Source organism: Nomascus leucogenys, chromosome 19 (assembly GCF_006542625.1).
Source record: "Nomascus leucogenys isolate Asia chromosome 19, Asia_NLE_v1, whole genome shotgun sequence".
NCBI classification, from domain to species: Eukaryota; Metazoa; Chordata; class Mammalia; order Primates; family Hylobatidae; genus Nomascus; species Nomascus leucogenys.
This window is the reverse complement of record NC_044399.1, coordinates 61,657,088-61,672,884: the sequence shown is the minus strand read 5'-3', so window position 1 is coordinate 61,672,884 and position 15,797 is coordinate 61,657,088. Positions and strand designations below refer to the sequence as shown.

Below are 15,797 nucleotides of genomic sequence, written 5' to 3'. Positions count from 1 at the left end.
CCTCAGCGTTTTTCTAAGAACAGAATGTCCCACAGAATTGGAATTATTGGAATCAGTTATTGAGATCTACTCCCTCATTTGTTTATTAACCTCTTCGATAAATGTTCCCTGGTGATTTCTTTTCCAGCTCCCAGGAAAATATCATAAATCTGTTCTCTGTTCTGCCTCATTTCAGTGTTTATTATTGGGCTTCAAAACATGTCTTTTTTTTTTTTTTTTTGAGACGGAGTTTCACTCTTGTTGCCCAGGATGGAGTGCAATGGCACAGTCTCAGCTCACCACAACCTCCGCCTCCCGGGTTCAAGCGATTCTCCGGCCTCAGCCTCCCGAGTAGCTGGGATTACAGGCATGAGCTACCACGCCCTACTAATTTTGTATTTTTTTTTAGTAGAGACAGGGTTTCTCCACGTTGGTCAGGCTGGTCTCAAACCCCCGACCTCAGGTGATCCACCTGCCTTGGCCTCCCAAAGTGCTGGGATTACAGGCATGAGCCACTGCACCCAGCCTAAAACATGTCTTAAAGCCCATAAAACTTCAGAAAACCCTCATTAACCTGAAATACCATTGAACATGGTTGATCAGAATTGAAAATCTGCTATGGGTGTGAAGAACTTAGACTTCAGAAACTTTTCCCAGGATTAGTTTTGAAATAAAATTTTCTTTTCTTAAAGTATCTTCTCACAGGTATGAAACACCTAGCGATGCTATTGAGGTGATAAGTCCTGCCAGCTCACCTGCGCCACCCCAGGAAAAACTGCAGACCTATCAGCCAGAGGTTGTTAAGGCAAATCAAGCCGAAAGTATGTCTTCTTAAGCTACCATTTACATGTTTTCATATTTGCATTTACCATTTGCTTCTAATTATCTGTCTAGACCATAGTAAGAATTAACTTGTTTTGTTTGTTTTAGGGTAATCTTACATGAGCCTGCTTTAGAAACAGCTATCGATTCTTTTTTATTTTTTAATGATACAGAAAATAGTTTATATTAATTTTGTTTGCTTACTCCTGCATTTATATTTTCTTCTACTATTCCTCAGACTTCTTCAGTGAATAATATTTTTTTTCCAAAATTAAGATAAGTTCTTTGTTTGGAGCTATGTACCACATCCTTTCATGTGTTCATCTGAATTATATTTCATCTTTGATAATGAGTGAAAAGCACAGACATTCCTGGAGTAAGACATCTGTGTGTTCTCTACTAGATGATCCTACCAGACAATATGAAGGACCATTACATCACTATCGACCACAGCAGGAATCACCATCTCCCCAACAACAGCTGCCCCCTTCTTCACAGGCAGAGGGAATGGGGCAAGTGCCCAGGACCCATCGGCTGATCACACTTGCTGATCACATCTGTGTAAGTTTTTCATTATTCTTAGTTAATTTTTCTTTTTTGATCATGGGGAAAGCAGATTTCATATAGAAAAAGAAATTTATAATAAAGATATCTAGATTTCTTAATACTTTTTTTTTTTTTGCAAGTACTCAATGAATTTTACCACTTCCTTCTTTTCTCATTCACAGCAAATTATCACACAAGATTTTGCTAGAAATCAAGTTTCCTCGCAGACTCCCCAGCAGCCTCCTACTTCTACATTCCAGAACTCACCATCTGCTTTGGTGTCTACACCTGTGAGGACTAAAACATCAAACCGTTACAGCCCAGAATCCCAGGCTCAGTCTGTCCATCATCAAAGACCAGGTTCAAGGGTCTCTCCAGAAAATCTTGTGGACAAATCCAGGGGAAGGTATGATCTTTATTCCAAATTATATATAAATTTCCCAACAGTAAAACAAATGGAATATATCTACAGGATAAGGAATTTGTTTCTCACAACTAAAGTTCATTTGCCTTTATTCCCAGGAAAGTGTAAATGAGCTTTCTTCCCCCTGAATATTATTCTTAGAATGTCCACTGTCTTGGCATTTGGTACTATGACTTTTTAATATATGTTCAAAAGACGATTATATTCTGTTTGTTGGTTTGTAAAGACAGTTAAGAAGAATGTGTAGTTTGGTAGTGGTTTGGGGACACTTCAGTGGTCCTTCCGAATAATACCTCTCGTATTTATCTGTCTCAATGGTTTCTACTGGGTCAGCATCAGTAGAAGTTTAAGAAGGTGATATTGGCCAGGCATAGTGGCTTATACCTATAATGCCAGCACTTTGGGAGGCAGCACTTTGGGAGGTAGGAGGATTGCGTGAGCCCAGGAATTTGAGACCAGCCTGGGCAACATAGTGAGATCTCATCTCTACAAAAAAAAGTTTATATATATATTTTTTGTTTGTTTGCTTGCTTCTGCATTTATATTTTATTCTAGTCCTCAGACTTCTGTCAGTGAATAATTATATATATGTGTATGGATATACACACATATGTATACACACACACATACATATTTTAAGGTGACCTTAAATAAAGGAAAGGGAAGCCAATAGTGGCATCATGAGTGGAAACATGTTATATGCCAGGGCTCTGTGATAAAGAGCATATCTTCTTACCTGATATTCTGTGCTTGGTTAAAATAAAGTGGACACAGGATTCTTGCTTCAAAGTGGTAGACTAAATACTAGCAAATGTTAAATTATAGTTAACAAGCACAAAGGGAAATAAATTTAAGAATGCTGAGAAGGCCGGGCATGGTGGCTCATGCCTGTAATCTCAGCACTTTGGGAGGCCAAGCTGGGTGCACCATCTGAGGTCAGGAGCTCAAGACCAACCTGGCCAACATGGTGAAACCCCGTCTCTACAGAAATACAAAAAAAAATTAGCCAGGCATGATGGCAGGTGCCTGTAATCCCAGCTACTCAGGAGGCTGAGGCAGAAGAATCGCTTGAACCTGGGTGGAAGAATAACTTGAACCCGAGATCATGCCATTGCACTGCAGCCTGGGCAACATAGTGAGACTCCGTCCCAAAAAAAAAATAAAATAAAATAAAAAGAATGCTGAGAACAAGACTGAGATATGGGCAGATCAAAGATTCTGGCAAATACCTGGAAGACGTAGAGGACAGATGAGCCAGAGTAATGGAAGCCATGGCTCAGAGCCTGAAAAAGAGAAATTTGTAGCAGAAGTGATTCTCCAGCCTACCTACCAACCCATCAAAGTGAGCAAAGAGCAGAAAGAAGAACATAAATAAGAAGCTAAATGGTCTTCTTTTTAAAAAAAGATTATTGTGGGTTTTCAAATACATACAAAAGTAGAGAGAACAAGTATAATACACCTCTAGGTATCCATCACCCAATTTTGGTAATCATCAGTGTATGATGAGTTTTGTTTCATTTTTATCCCCGCTTGCCCCAACCCCCAAACTGGATAATTTTGAAGCAAATCTCGGACTTAGTCGTTAGAAGCAGCTGGATAACCTTAAGGATAAGATGAAAGCACATTTATTCCCTTTCAGCCAAAACAAAACCAAAAAAAGAAAAGAAATGCAATTATCAAAGAAAAATGGAAAACTGTATAGCATTGTCATGGTCCATTCCTGATGAAAATGTTCACACAATCTGTGGTGTTAGAAAACAGCATCAGCTGATTTTCATTTTAGTTATTTATTTATTTAACTTTCATTTTAAGTTCAGGAGTACATGTGCAGGTTTTTTATACAGGTAAACTTGCGTTGTGGGGGTTTGTTGTAAAGATTATTTTGTCACCCAGGTATTAAGCCTGGTACCCATTAGTTATTTTTTCCTGAGCCTCCTCCTCCCACCCTCTGCCCTCCAATAGGCCCTAGTGTGTGGTGTTCTCTTCCATGTGTCCGTGTGTTCTCACCATTTAGCTCCCACTTATAAGTGAGAACACGTGGTATTTGGTTTTCTGTTCTTGCGTTAGTTTGCTAAGGATAATGGCCTCCAGCTCCATCCATGTCCCTGAAAAGGACAGGAGCTCATTCTTTTTCATGGCTGCATAGTATTCCATGGTGTATATGTACCACATTGTCTTTATCCAATCAATCACTGATGGGCATTTGGGTTGATTCCATGTCTTTGCTGTTGTCAGTAGTGCTACAGTGAACATACACGTGCATGTGTCTTTATAATAGAATGATTTATATTCCTTTGGGTATATACCCAGTAATGGGATTGTTGGGTTGAGTGGTAGTTCTGTATTTAGGTCTTTGAGGAATTTCCACAGTGTCTTCCACAATGGTTGAACTAATTTACACTCCCACCAACAGTGTATAAGTGTTCCATTTTCTCCACAGTCTTGCCAGGATCTGTTATTTTTTCACTTTTTAATAGCCATTCTGACTGGCGTGAGATGGTATCTCATTTTGGTTTTGATTTGCACTTACTCTTTTTTTAAAAAAAAAAAAAAAAAAAAAACCAGTGTCTTGCCCTGTTGCCCAGGCTAGAGTGCAGTGGTGTAATCTTAGCTCACTGCAACCTCCACCTTCCAGGTTCAAGTGATTCTCCTGCCTCAGCCTCCTAAGTAGCTAGGATTACAGGCTCCTGCCACCATACCCAGTTAATTTTTGTATTTTTAGTAGAGACAGGGTTTCACTATGTTGGCCAGGCTGTTCTCGAACTCCTGACCTTAGCTGATCTACCCGCCTCAGCTTCCCAAAGTGGTGGGATTACAGGCATGAGCCACTGCACCTGGCTTCATTTGCACTTCTCTAATGATCAGTGATATTGAGCTTTTTTTTCATATGCTTCTTGGCTGCATATATGTCTTCTTTTGAAAAGTGTCTGTTCATGTCGTTTGCCCACTCTCCTTTTTATCTCATTCTGTTTGCCCAGGCTGGATTTCAGTGATGCAGTCTCGGCTCACAGCAGCCTCAACTCTCCCAGGCTCAGGTGATTGTCCCACCTCAGCCTCCCAAGTAGCTGGGATTACAGGCACACGCCACCACACTCACTTTACCTGCTCTTTAATGGAGTTGTTTTTTTCTTGTAAATTTGTTTAAGCTCTTTATACATGCTGGATATTAGACCTTTGTCAGATGCATAGTTTGCAAAATTTTTCTCCCATTCTATAGGTTGTCTGTTCATTCTGTTGATAGTTTCCTTTGCTGTGCAGAAGCTCTTTAAATTAGATCCCACTTGTCAATTTTTGCTTTTGTTCCCGTTGCTTTTGGTGTCTTTGTTATGAAATCTTTGTCCTTGCCTATGTCCTGAAAGGTATTTCCTAGGTTGTCTTCCAAGGTTTTTATAGTTTTTTTTTTTTTTTACATTTAAGTCTTTAATCCATCTTGAGTTAATTTTAATATATGGTATAAAGAAGGGGCCCAGTTTCAGTCTTCTGCATGTGATAGCCAGTTATCCCAGCACTATTTATTGATAGGGAATCCTTTACTCATTGCTGGTTTTTGTCAGGTTTGTCAAAGATCAGACAGTTGTAGGTGTGAGGCCTTATTTCTGGGTTCTCTGTTCTGTTCCATTGGTCTGTGTGTCTTATCTTTGTACCAGTACAATGCTGTTTTGGTTACTGTAGCCCTGTATTATAGTTTGAAGTCAGGTAGTATGACACCTACAGTGTTGTTCTTTTTGCTTAGTATTGCCTTGGCTATTCGGGCTCTTTTTTGGATCTATATGAATTTTAAAATAGTTTTTTCTAGTTCTGTGAAGAATGTCATTGGTAGTTTAATAGGAATAGCATTGGGCAGTATGGCCATTTTAATGATATTGATTCTTCTTATCCATGAGCATGGAATGTTTTTTCATTTTTTATCTTTTCATCTTTTATCTCTTTGAGAAGTCTTTTGTAGTTCCCCTTGTAGAGATCTTTCACCTCCCTGGTTAGCTGTATTCCTAGGTATTTTATTCTTTTTGTGGCAGTTGTGAATCGAATTGCATTCCTTATTTGGCTCTTGGCTTGGCTCTCATTGGTGTATAGGAATGCTAGTGATTTTTTGCACACTGATGTATCCTGAGACTTTGCTGAAGTTGTTTATCAGCTTAAGGAGTTTTGGGGCTGAGACTATGGAGTTTTCTAGATATGGGATTGTGTCCTCTGCAAACAGAGATAGTTTGACTTCCTTTCTTCCTATTTGGATGCCGTTTCTTTCGTTCTCTTGCCTGATCACCCTGGTCAAGACTTCCAATAGGATGTTGAATATAAGTGGTGACAGAGGGCATCCTTGTTGTGTGCTGGCTTTCAAGAGGAATGCTTCTAGCTTTTCCCCATTCAGTATGATGTTGGCTGTGGGTTTTCATATATGGCTCTTTTATTATGTTGAGGTATCTTCCTTCAATATCTAGTTCACTGAGTTTTTAACATGAAAGGGTACTGAATTTTATTGAAAGCCTTTTCTGCATCTATTGAGATTTGTGTATATTGAACCAACCTTGCATCCTAGGGATGACATCTACTTGATTGTGGTGGATAAGCTTTTTAATGTTCTGCTGGATTTGGTTTGCCAGTATTTTGTTGAGGATTTTTGCATTGATGTTCATCAAGGATATTGGCCAGAAGTTTTCTTTTTATTGTTGTGTCTCTGCCAAGTTTTGGTATCAGGATAATACTGGCCTCATAGAAGGAGATAGGGAGGAGTCCTTCCTTAATGTTTGGAATATTTTCAGTAGGAATGGTGCCAGCTCTTTTTGTACATCTGGTAGAATTCATCAGTGAATGTGTCTGGTCATGGGCTTTTTTTGGGTGGTAGGCTATTTATTACTGACTCAGTTTCAGAGCACATTATTGGTCTGTTCAGGGAATCAGTTTTTTCCTGGTTCAGTTTTGGGAGGGTGTATGTGACCAGAAATTTATCCATTTCTTCTAGATTTCCTAGGTTATATGCATAAAGGTGTTCATAATATTTTCTTGTGATTGTTTGTGTTTCTGTGGGGTCAGTGGTAATATTCCTTGTCATTTCTGATTGTGTTTATTTGAATCTTCTCTATTAGTCTTAGCTAGCAGTCTGTTTCATTAATTTTTTCTAAAAACCAGATTCTGAGGCCGGGCAAGGTGGCTCACGCCTGTAATCCCAGCACTTTGGGAGGCCGAGGCAGGCAGATCACGAGGTCACGAGATCGAGACCATCCTGGCTAACACGGTGAAACCCCGTCTCTACTAAAAAAAAAAAAAAATACAAAAAATTAGCCAGGTGTGGTGGCCAGCACCTGTAGTTCCAGTTACTCAGGAGGCTGAGGCAGGAGAATGGCGTGAACCCGGGAGGCGGAGCTTGCAGTGAGCCAAGATCGCGCCGCTGCACTCCAGCCTGGGCGACAGAGCGAGACTCCGTCTCAAAACAAAACAAAACAAAACAAAAACCAGATCCTGAATTTGTTGATCTTTTGAGTGTTTTTTTGTGTCTGAATCTCCTTCACTTCAGCTTCAGTTTTGGTTATTTTATTTATTTATTTATTTATTTATTTATTTATTTATTTATTGAGAAGGAGTTTCATGTTGTCCAGGCTGGAATGCAATGATGCGATCTTGGCTCACCACAACGTCTGCCTCCCGGTTCAAGCAATGCTCCTGCCTCAGCCTCTCGAGTAGCTGGGATTACAGGCATGTGCCACCACTCCAGCTAATTTTGTATTTTTTTAGGAGAGACGGGGTTTCTCCACGTTGGTCAGGCTAGTCTCAAACTCCCGACCTCAGGTGATCTGCCTGCCTTGGCGTCCCAAAGTGCTGGGATTGCAGGTGTGAGCCACTGTGCCCGGCAGTTTTGGTTATTTCTTGTCTTCTGCTAGCTTTGGGATTTGTTTGCTCTTGGTTGTGATGTTAGCTTGTTAACTTGAGATCTTTCTAACTTTTTGATGTGGATATTTAGTGCTATAAATTTCCCTGTCGACACTGCCTTAGCTGTGTCCCAGAGATTCTGGTATGTTGTATCTTTGTTCTCATTAGTTTCAAAAAACTTGCTTTCTGCCTTTATTTCATTATGTACTCCAGGAGCAGGTTATTCAATTTCCATGTAATTGTATGGAGTGATTTTTATAAGCAAAACACAGAGGAGTTTCTCTGTAGTTCTAGAAAAGGATGTGATGCAATAAATCATAAAAATGGCTGACAGATATTGGGAGGTGAGGGTTGCATAGGAAAGAGATGTAGAAGTAAGGGTATGTGTGCTAATTTTTTCATTTTTAAAAAAGAAAATATAAAAGGCTGAAGTATGCCATGTAAAGGCAAAATGGGCAAAGTTAAAATAAAATAGGCAAGCCAGCACGGTAGCTGACACCTGTAATTTCAGTGCTTTGGGAGACCAAGGCGAGAGGATCGCTTGAGGCCAGCAGTTCAAGACCAGCCTGGGCAACATAGTGAGACCCCATCTCCACAAAAAAACTAAAAAATAAAATTGCCCAGGCATGGTGGCATGCACCTGTAGTCCCAGCTACTTGGGAGCCTGAGGTGGGAGGATCACGTGAGCCCAGAAGTCGAGGCTGCAGTAAGCAGTGATCGTACTACTGCACTCTAGCCTGGGTGACAGAGGGAGACCCTGGCTCAAAAATAAAAATAAAAATAAAAATAAAATGGGCAACAACAGAGAAGGCAAATCAAATTCTTCATCTTTCATGGAAGAGAGTTAACAGATACTGTTTCAAGTTTTATAAATCAAAAAATACATGTTTAAGATTATTTACAGAGTTTTGGAGGTAAACACCAAAACAACTTAAAAAAAAAAAGTGGCTATCTTGAACAACTGGATGGGCTGATTGGGAAAGGCCATAACAAATCATATTATAATTTTGCTTTAGTCTAATAGTCATAATTCCAGATGTTGAAAGTCACAGGTGGCTTTAATATGTATAATCGCTATGTCAAAAAATTTTAGGGGTGCTGGGTGTGGTGGCACACGCCTGTAATCCCAACACTTCAGGAGGCTGAGGCAGGTGAATCACTTGAGGTCAGGAGTTTGAGACCATCCTGGCCAACATGGTGAATCCCTGTCTCTAATAAAACTACAAAAATCAGCCAAGTGTGGTGGTGGCCACCTGTAATCCCAGCTATTCGGGAGGCTGAGGCACTAGAATCCTTTCAACCTGGGAGGTGGAGGTTGCAGTGAGCCAAGATCGTGCTATTGTACTCCATCCTGGGCGACAGAGCAAGACTCCGTCTTAAAAAAAAAAAAAAATTGAGGGTGTGGTGGGGCCAGGTGCTTGTAATTCCCAATACTTTTGGAGGCTGAGGTGGGAGGATTGCTTGAGCCCAGGAGTTTGAGGCCAGCAACATAGTGAGACCCCTGTCTCTACAAAAAATTAAAAATGGGCCACCAGACACAATAAAACATATAATAAAAATATTAGCTGGGCATGGTGACGCATGCCTGTAATCCCAGTTACTCAGGAGATGTAAGTGAGAGGATCACTTGAGCTCAAGAGTTTGAGGCTGCAGTGAGCTATGATTGCACTCCTGTACTCCAGCCTGGGCAACGAGCGGGACCCTGTCTCTAAAAAATAAAAATTGTAATAATAAGATAAATGGGCCAGGCGCGGTAGCTCATGCCTGTAATTCTGGCACTTTTGGAGGCCCAGGCAGGTGGATCACCTGAAGTCAGGAGGCCTAGACAACATGGTGAAACCCCGTCTCTACTAAAAATACAAAAATTAGCCGGGGTATGGTGGCGCATGCCTGTAATTCCAATTCCAGCTACTCGGGAGGCTGAGGCAGGAGAATCGCTTGAACCTGGAGGCAGAGGTTGCAGTGAGCTGATCGCACCACTGCACTCCAGCCTGGGTGACAAAGCCAGACTCTGTCTCAAAAAAAAAAAAAAAAAAAAAAAAGATAATGGGTGGGAGCTAAACAGTGTGTCTATCTTATATTATTCTTACCAAATGGTATCCAGAGAAAAAATATAAAATTGCAGAGAACCGCTCTGCCATAATATAGTGTAACTAGAACCTATGTTGACTCACCTGATAAAACTTCTTGGGTATCAGTTCAGTGCTGAAGTCCTTTATCTTTAACTTGACGATGAAAGAACTGGCCAGTCATGACTCAAAATAGGTAGGAAAACCCTGGGGGTTTCACCTGGACTAAGGAGCCGAGGGTGGGATGGTGTCTGATGTTGAAGGACATTTGGAGCCTCAAGGACGCAGCTTCTGCCACTGCTGCTGCCCGGGCAGCACTGTCTGATGACATGACTCCTGGATCCACAGGGCGCGCATGGGTAAAGTGGCAGTAACACCGTGGTTGCTTTTGTTGTTGTTTGTTTAACTATGTATATAGTGAATACCTGAGGCAACTTTTTTTCTGATAGAAATTGGCAACTTTTGCTCCTTCTCCTGAATGAAGTCATGAGTTAACAAGTTTCTATTTAGGTAAGTCCCAGGTTAGCCTTTGAAACACAATCTAATATTTCACATGTTACAATAGTAGGCCTGGAAAATCCCCAGAGAGGAGTCACGTCTCTTCGGAGCCCTACGAGCCCATCTCCCCACCCCAGGTTCCGGTTGTGCATGAGAAACAGGACAGCTTGCTGCTCTTGTCTCAGAGGGGCGCAGAGCCTGCAGAGCAGAGGTAAGCGCGCTTCCTAGTGACAGCAACCATTCATGGCGTGGGTGCTCATGCTTTAACATTTCCTTCAGTTGGTGCCATTTTTCTCAGAACTTTGGGCTTTTATGTCTGGATGGCATTTTCAGAGGATCATTTGTCTCTTTTCCTACTGCTATTGGATTTTAGCAAAAAGAAAATATTTATAATATATTTAAATAGTTTAGAAAATATTTGTTCATTATTCTTGAAATTAAATCTTTCTAGATTTTTTTTTTAAATGTTTTTGTCTAGGGGAAAGGGTCATCCATTGATTCAGCCAACATTTGAATGCTTACTGTATACCAAGCACTGTGGACTCTGAATAGATTTAATCTTACCTATTTCTAACCCTGACTCCAACCCTATTAATTATTAAATTATCCCCATTTGACTAGATGCCTGTGAGTTGGCTCCTTTCCAGTCAATCTCCATACCTCCACCTGAGTGATTTGTCTCTAAAACTCATGCAGAATCTAGCACCCAGTCTTTAGCATGGCATCTGAGTTCCTGGCATGACCAGGTGTATGCTGCCCATTCAGCTTCACTTCCCTCTGCATCACCCCTACAGTGGAATCTCTGTCCAAATCATGTTGCTTATTGTTCCCTGAATTCCTTTCTGTCCATAGTCGTGCAGTTTGCCTAGTGCTGAACCCTCCACTGATGCGCTGAAAGCCAGACATGTCACTTGCTTCATGGTTGTACTGATACTAATGGGGAAGGGCCAGTTTTAAATGAAGGTCTTTCTAACTCCATATTGCTAGTGCCTTTCTTACAATGTGTTGCTATTAATTTATTGCATTTATTCTTAGGGAGCTAAACAGATACTGGTACTTTTCAATGAAATGAAGAAAATCGATTTTTGGAGAGGGAGTGATGTTCAATTTAATTATACATTTACATCTTTCCCCCTATGTTTATGAGTGTTTTGAGGACAGGGACCATGTCTTATTCCTGTTCCTATCACCTTAATTGTCTTTCCTGGCATAGAGTACGTGTTCTTGTGTTTGAATGATGAATGAATCCACATGATTGGATTAGGTTGTCAATAACCGATATTCTCTGTTCTCATCTCTGGCTCTAGCTAGATCCTTGGTGGCCTTGAGCTTTTAGGGAAACCTTGTTTTTTTAAAATGTGTTAGTATAGGAAGCTGCCAATAAAATAGGAAACTCTTTATATTAAACTCAGCTCATTTGTTAGATTGCTTGAAATGATTGTAACAAATAGGCAGTTTTATTCCTATACTGTCGTGTTCTAGTCCAGCTGTTGATTGCTTAGATATGAGTTCTTGCTATTTTATAGTCAAGCGTGCTATTAGTTTTAATTTTAGTACACTTAAAACTAATTCTAGTAAAATAGTTCCCAGTTTAGGTGGTAACCATTAATATATCAGTGTTTGTGCTGTTAAGGAGAGAGCATCATGATAAGCTGTTTCTGAGTTTTCCTATTAATATTCATTTGCTGCTGCTTCATTCCTTCCTAAGAATTTCTGCTCTAGATTATCTCCATCCTAATTCTAATTTTATGATTTCATTTTGAGAACTAAATCATTTGTCATCAAATGATGTACTAAGTGGTTTATGATTACATACTGTTTCTTAGGGCTGTAACCACAAACACGGGATGAGGAGGCAGTAAGTACTCTCTGACTGTTGTTACCATTGATAGGAATGTCCCCAGGATTAGGAGTACGTGGTTGTAATATACTTAACTTTGGCCCTAACAGGAATGATGCCCGCTCACCAGGGAGTATAAGCTACTTGCCTTCATTCTTCACCAAGCTTGAAAATACATCACCCATGGTTAAATCAAAGAAGCAGGAGATTTTTCGTAAGTTGAACTCCTCTGGTGGAGGTGACTCTGATATGGGTAAGTGGGATTTCTTTCATGAACCCCAAATAAAACATGCGTTAATAATGATATCTCCAGTGTTGCCTCTCCTATAATGCTTGAGTTTGAAGACTTTACAGGACATCTATCCAACACATCTGATCCTAGAGTTCCTTCTCAAGTGTCTGCCAGCCCATGAAGAGTTCTAATTAGGAAGCAGGAGTTCGCTCCTTTCTGAAGCTGTGCCGTTTCTCTTTGAAGAAATGCTGTATCTAGGTTACTTTTCTTTATGTAGGACTGGATTAACTCTCCACAGTTTATTTTTCTTTCTCCCCTACCCATCAGTCTTCCTTTTGTCCATTTGGGCCTATCCCCACATAACATCTCTTCAGATATTTGAAGACGTGTCTTTCAGGAGTCCTCTCAATCAGTGTCCCCAGTTTCATCAGCTGTGGGTCACATGTCCTCATTCTTAGTACCCCTACCATCTCAATTATTCTCCACCAAAAACATTTAGCCTAGCCTTTCACTAGGTTTCGAGTAATACAAAATAGAGTAGTGTAATATGATCTATGCTAAATTCATCATTTTTAAAGTAGCCTAAGACTATTAGCTGTTTTGTTGGCAGCCTGTACACTGTTAAGTTATGAAGTGCACTGTTAAGTACTTAATATGAATGTTGATGTCAAGGTCTTGGGCTACTTTTAATTCTCGCCTTGCCCTCGCTGTACTTTTACAGTAACTAGCTCCAAGTATAGGACAAGTCCAAGTCCGTCTGTGCTTGCTCCAGTCCAACTACATTTTCTACCCTACCAGTATCTTTGTGGACTTGAGTTGATTCATTCACTATTCATATGCAACTCTGATAAACTCACAGTGTGAAAATAAAACATTGGCCAGGCACGGTGACTCACACCTGGAATCTCAGCACTTTGGGAGGCCAAGGCAGGAGGATTGATTGGGCCCAGGAGTTCAAGATTAGCCTGGACAACACAGGGAGACCCCGTCTCTACAAAATATAAAAAATTAGCTGGGCGCGGTGGTATACATCCCTGTAGTCCCATTTACATGGGAAGCTGAGGTGGGAGGATCGCTTGAGGCTGGGAAGTTGAGGCTACAGTGAGCTACAATCGCGTCACTGTACTCCAGCCTAAGCCAGAGTGAGATGTCTCAAGAAGAAAAAAAAAATTTTAAAAATTGTCTGGGTGTGGTGGCTCACGCCTGTAATCCCAGCACTTTGCGAGGCCAAGACGGGTGGATCACCTGAGATCAAGAGTTTGAGGCCAGCCTGGGCAACATGGTGAAACCCTGTCTCTACTAAAAATATAAACAGCTGGTCATGGTGGTGTGCGCCTGTAATCCCAGCTACTTGGGAGGCCGAAGCATGAGAATCATTTGAACCTGGGAGGCAGAGGTTGCAGTGAGCCAAGATTGTGCCACTGCACTCCAGCCTGGGCAACAAAGTGAGTCTCTGTCTCAAAAAATAATAAATAAAATAAAAATATAAAATCAGTAACAATGGTAGCAAAAGGTTATCTAGCACGTACTATGTGGTAGGCTCTATTCTAAGTATGTGTAGATATAATCTCATTTAGTCCTCACAACAACCCTACATATTACAATTATCTCCATTTTGTAGATGAAGAAACAGACTCAAGTTTAAGAGTTGGCTCAGGTTACATATCTAGTAAGTAATGAGGCTACAGTTCAAACCCAGGCATTCCAACTCCAGAGTCCATGTTGCTAATGATGGACCAACTGGCTTCTAACAGTTCCATACTCGTAGCATTTTAGCCAGATTGTTGGTAAATACTCTAGCTAATGTTCTGTGGCAGAACCTTTCCTCTGGGTTGATATGCAAGTATTAATCAGAACCTCCTCGCGCTCTCTCAGCACTCACTTGTACTATCCCCCCAGTCTTATCAGTCTTTTCCTCAGTCCCCTTGATAGAGAGACTTTGGATACACCATAGTCTGGTTTATTCTTTTTTTTTTCTTAAGTTCAGCTTTGTATTGAACACATTATAAGAGATTTAGTCAAAACGACCAAAGCCCATGTCATCATCAGACTCCTTAGATTCTTCTTTCTTTGCTTCCACTTAATTCTCCTCAGCTGGAACAGCAGCAGTGGAGTGGGCAGGATCCCACTGGTGCAGCACCAGCTGCTGGAGCAGGTCCACCAGCCCCTACATTGTAGATGAGGCTCCCAGTGTTGACATTGGCCAGGGCCATTGCAAACAAGCTAGACCAAAAAGGTTCAACATTTACACCAACTGCTTTAATGAGGGCATTGATCTTATCCTCCGTGATGGTCACCTCATTGTCATGCAGAGTGAGGGCTGAGTAGATGCAGGCGAGCTCGGAGACAGAGGCAATGGTGTGGGCAGGTGTGGGGCTGGCGCTGCCGGACGTGGTGGTAGTTGCCGGATGAAGTGAGGGCCTCACCCCAACGTGGCCTTAGCTTCCTTGGAAGGACCAAGCACTGTGGTGGCAGCTGAGGAAAGGACGATCTGCTTTATTTCTGTGATCTACCATCTACTAGTCTCCTGATCCTGTCAAAAGAAAGGAAAGTGGGGGCCTTGCACTGTGAACTGCCTGTTGGATGTGTGTTTAGATCTGTGTCACTCCTGTGATTGATAAATGTTGAACACCAAGGAGAAAAGGATGAGCCAGTGTCACCACTGTTTCTGAACTTGTCCTCGCTCTTAATTACTAGGTTCTGTTTAGGTGGCAACAAAATAATCTAAAAGACAAATATTTAGAATGCTGACTAGAATTGTTATCAGGCTTACAGATAGCCTTTCTTTTTTTTTTTTTTTGAGATGGAGTCTTACTCTGTGGCCCAGGCTGGAGTGCAGTGGCGCGATCTCAGCTCACCACAACCTCCACCTCCCGGGTTCAAGTGTTTCTCTTGGGCCAGCCTCCCGAGTAGCTGGGATTACAGGCACCTGCCACCACATCCGGCTAATTTTGTATTTTTAGTACAGACGGAGTTTCTCCATGTTGGCCAGGCTGGTCTCGAACTCCTGACCTCAGGTGATCCGCCCACCTCAGCCTCCCAAAGTGTTGGGATTACAGGCGTGAGCCACTGTACCCAGCCACCTTTCTTTTCAAAAAATATTGTTATTACTATTTTCTGTCTCCAGTCGTCAACAGTTTAATCTATTATTTGCAGCTCCTCAAGTGTCACCAACAAAAAATATACTCTCCTTTTCAAATTCTCTTGGCACTCAGAGATGAATCTGTGTGAGCATGGAGAGCTAGAGATCTCAGAGCAGTCAGGAACTGAGATGCAAATCATTTCACCTTTGTGTGGTCTGCTCTCATTCTCTAGTCTTTGTCTTACCCTTAAAGTGGGAAACTCTTGACAGGGAAATGCCATGTTTGAACTGAAGAAGCCTACTTTATAGTTTTTCCTCTCTTGCCTAGTGTTTTGAGTAGCGTACTATGTTGGGTGTTTTAGTATGCCAGATAGTCTCTACTCTCTGAAGCTGTATGACGAAACAATACCTCACTTTAACAGGAGATAATTAATGTCTTA

The 15,797-nt window shown here is 41.2% G+C and overlaps 2 protein-coding genes across 14 annotated transcripts in view; one reads left to right on the top strand and one right to left on the bottom strand.

The window, feature by feature from the left end:
• The window catches only part of NCOR1 (nuclear receptor corepressor 1), a 185,631-nt gene that overhangs the window by 157,135 nt on the left and 12,699 nt on the right, over window positions 1-15,797 (top strand). For 11 of the 12 annotated variants that reach the window (XM_030799750.1, XM_003262619.4, XM_030799740.1 and 8 more), the window contains 5 exons: window positions 672-800; window positions 1,205-1,362; window positions 1,530-1,753; window positions 10,271-10,414; window positions 12,154-12,296. In XM_030799750.1, the coding sequence (XP_030655610.1) occupies window positions 672-800; window positions 1,205-1,362; window positions 1,530-1,753; window positions 10,271-10,414; window positions 12,154-12,296 (798 nt within the window). The remainder of the gene's footprint in view (window positions 1-671; window positions 801-1,204; window positions 1,363-1,529; window positions 1,754-10,270; window positions 10,415-12,153; window positions 12,297-15,797) is intronic. The other variant, XM_030799744.1, reaches the window with a different exon arrangement.
• TTC19 (tetratricopeptide repeat domain 19) overlaps window positions 13,832-15,797 on the bottom strand; it is a 46,780-nt gene continuing 44,814 nt past the window's right edge. Inside the window, exon 11 of one of the 2 annotated variants that reach the window (XR_004026970.1) lies at window positions 13,832-14,808. The gene's annotated coding sequence lies outside the window, so the exon portion shown is untranslated. The remainder of the gene's footprint in view (window positions 14,809-15,797) is intronic. The other variant, XR_004026971.1, reaches the window with a different exon arrangement.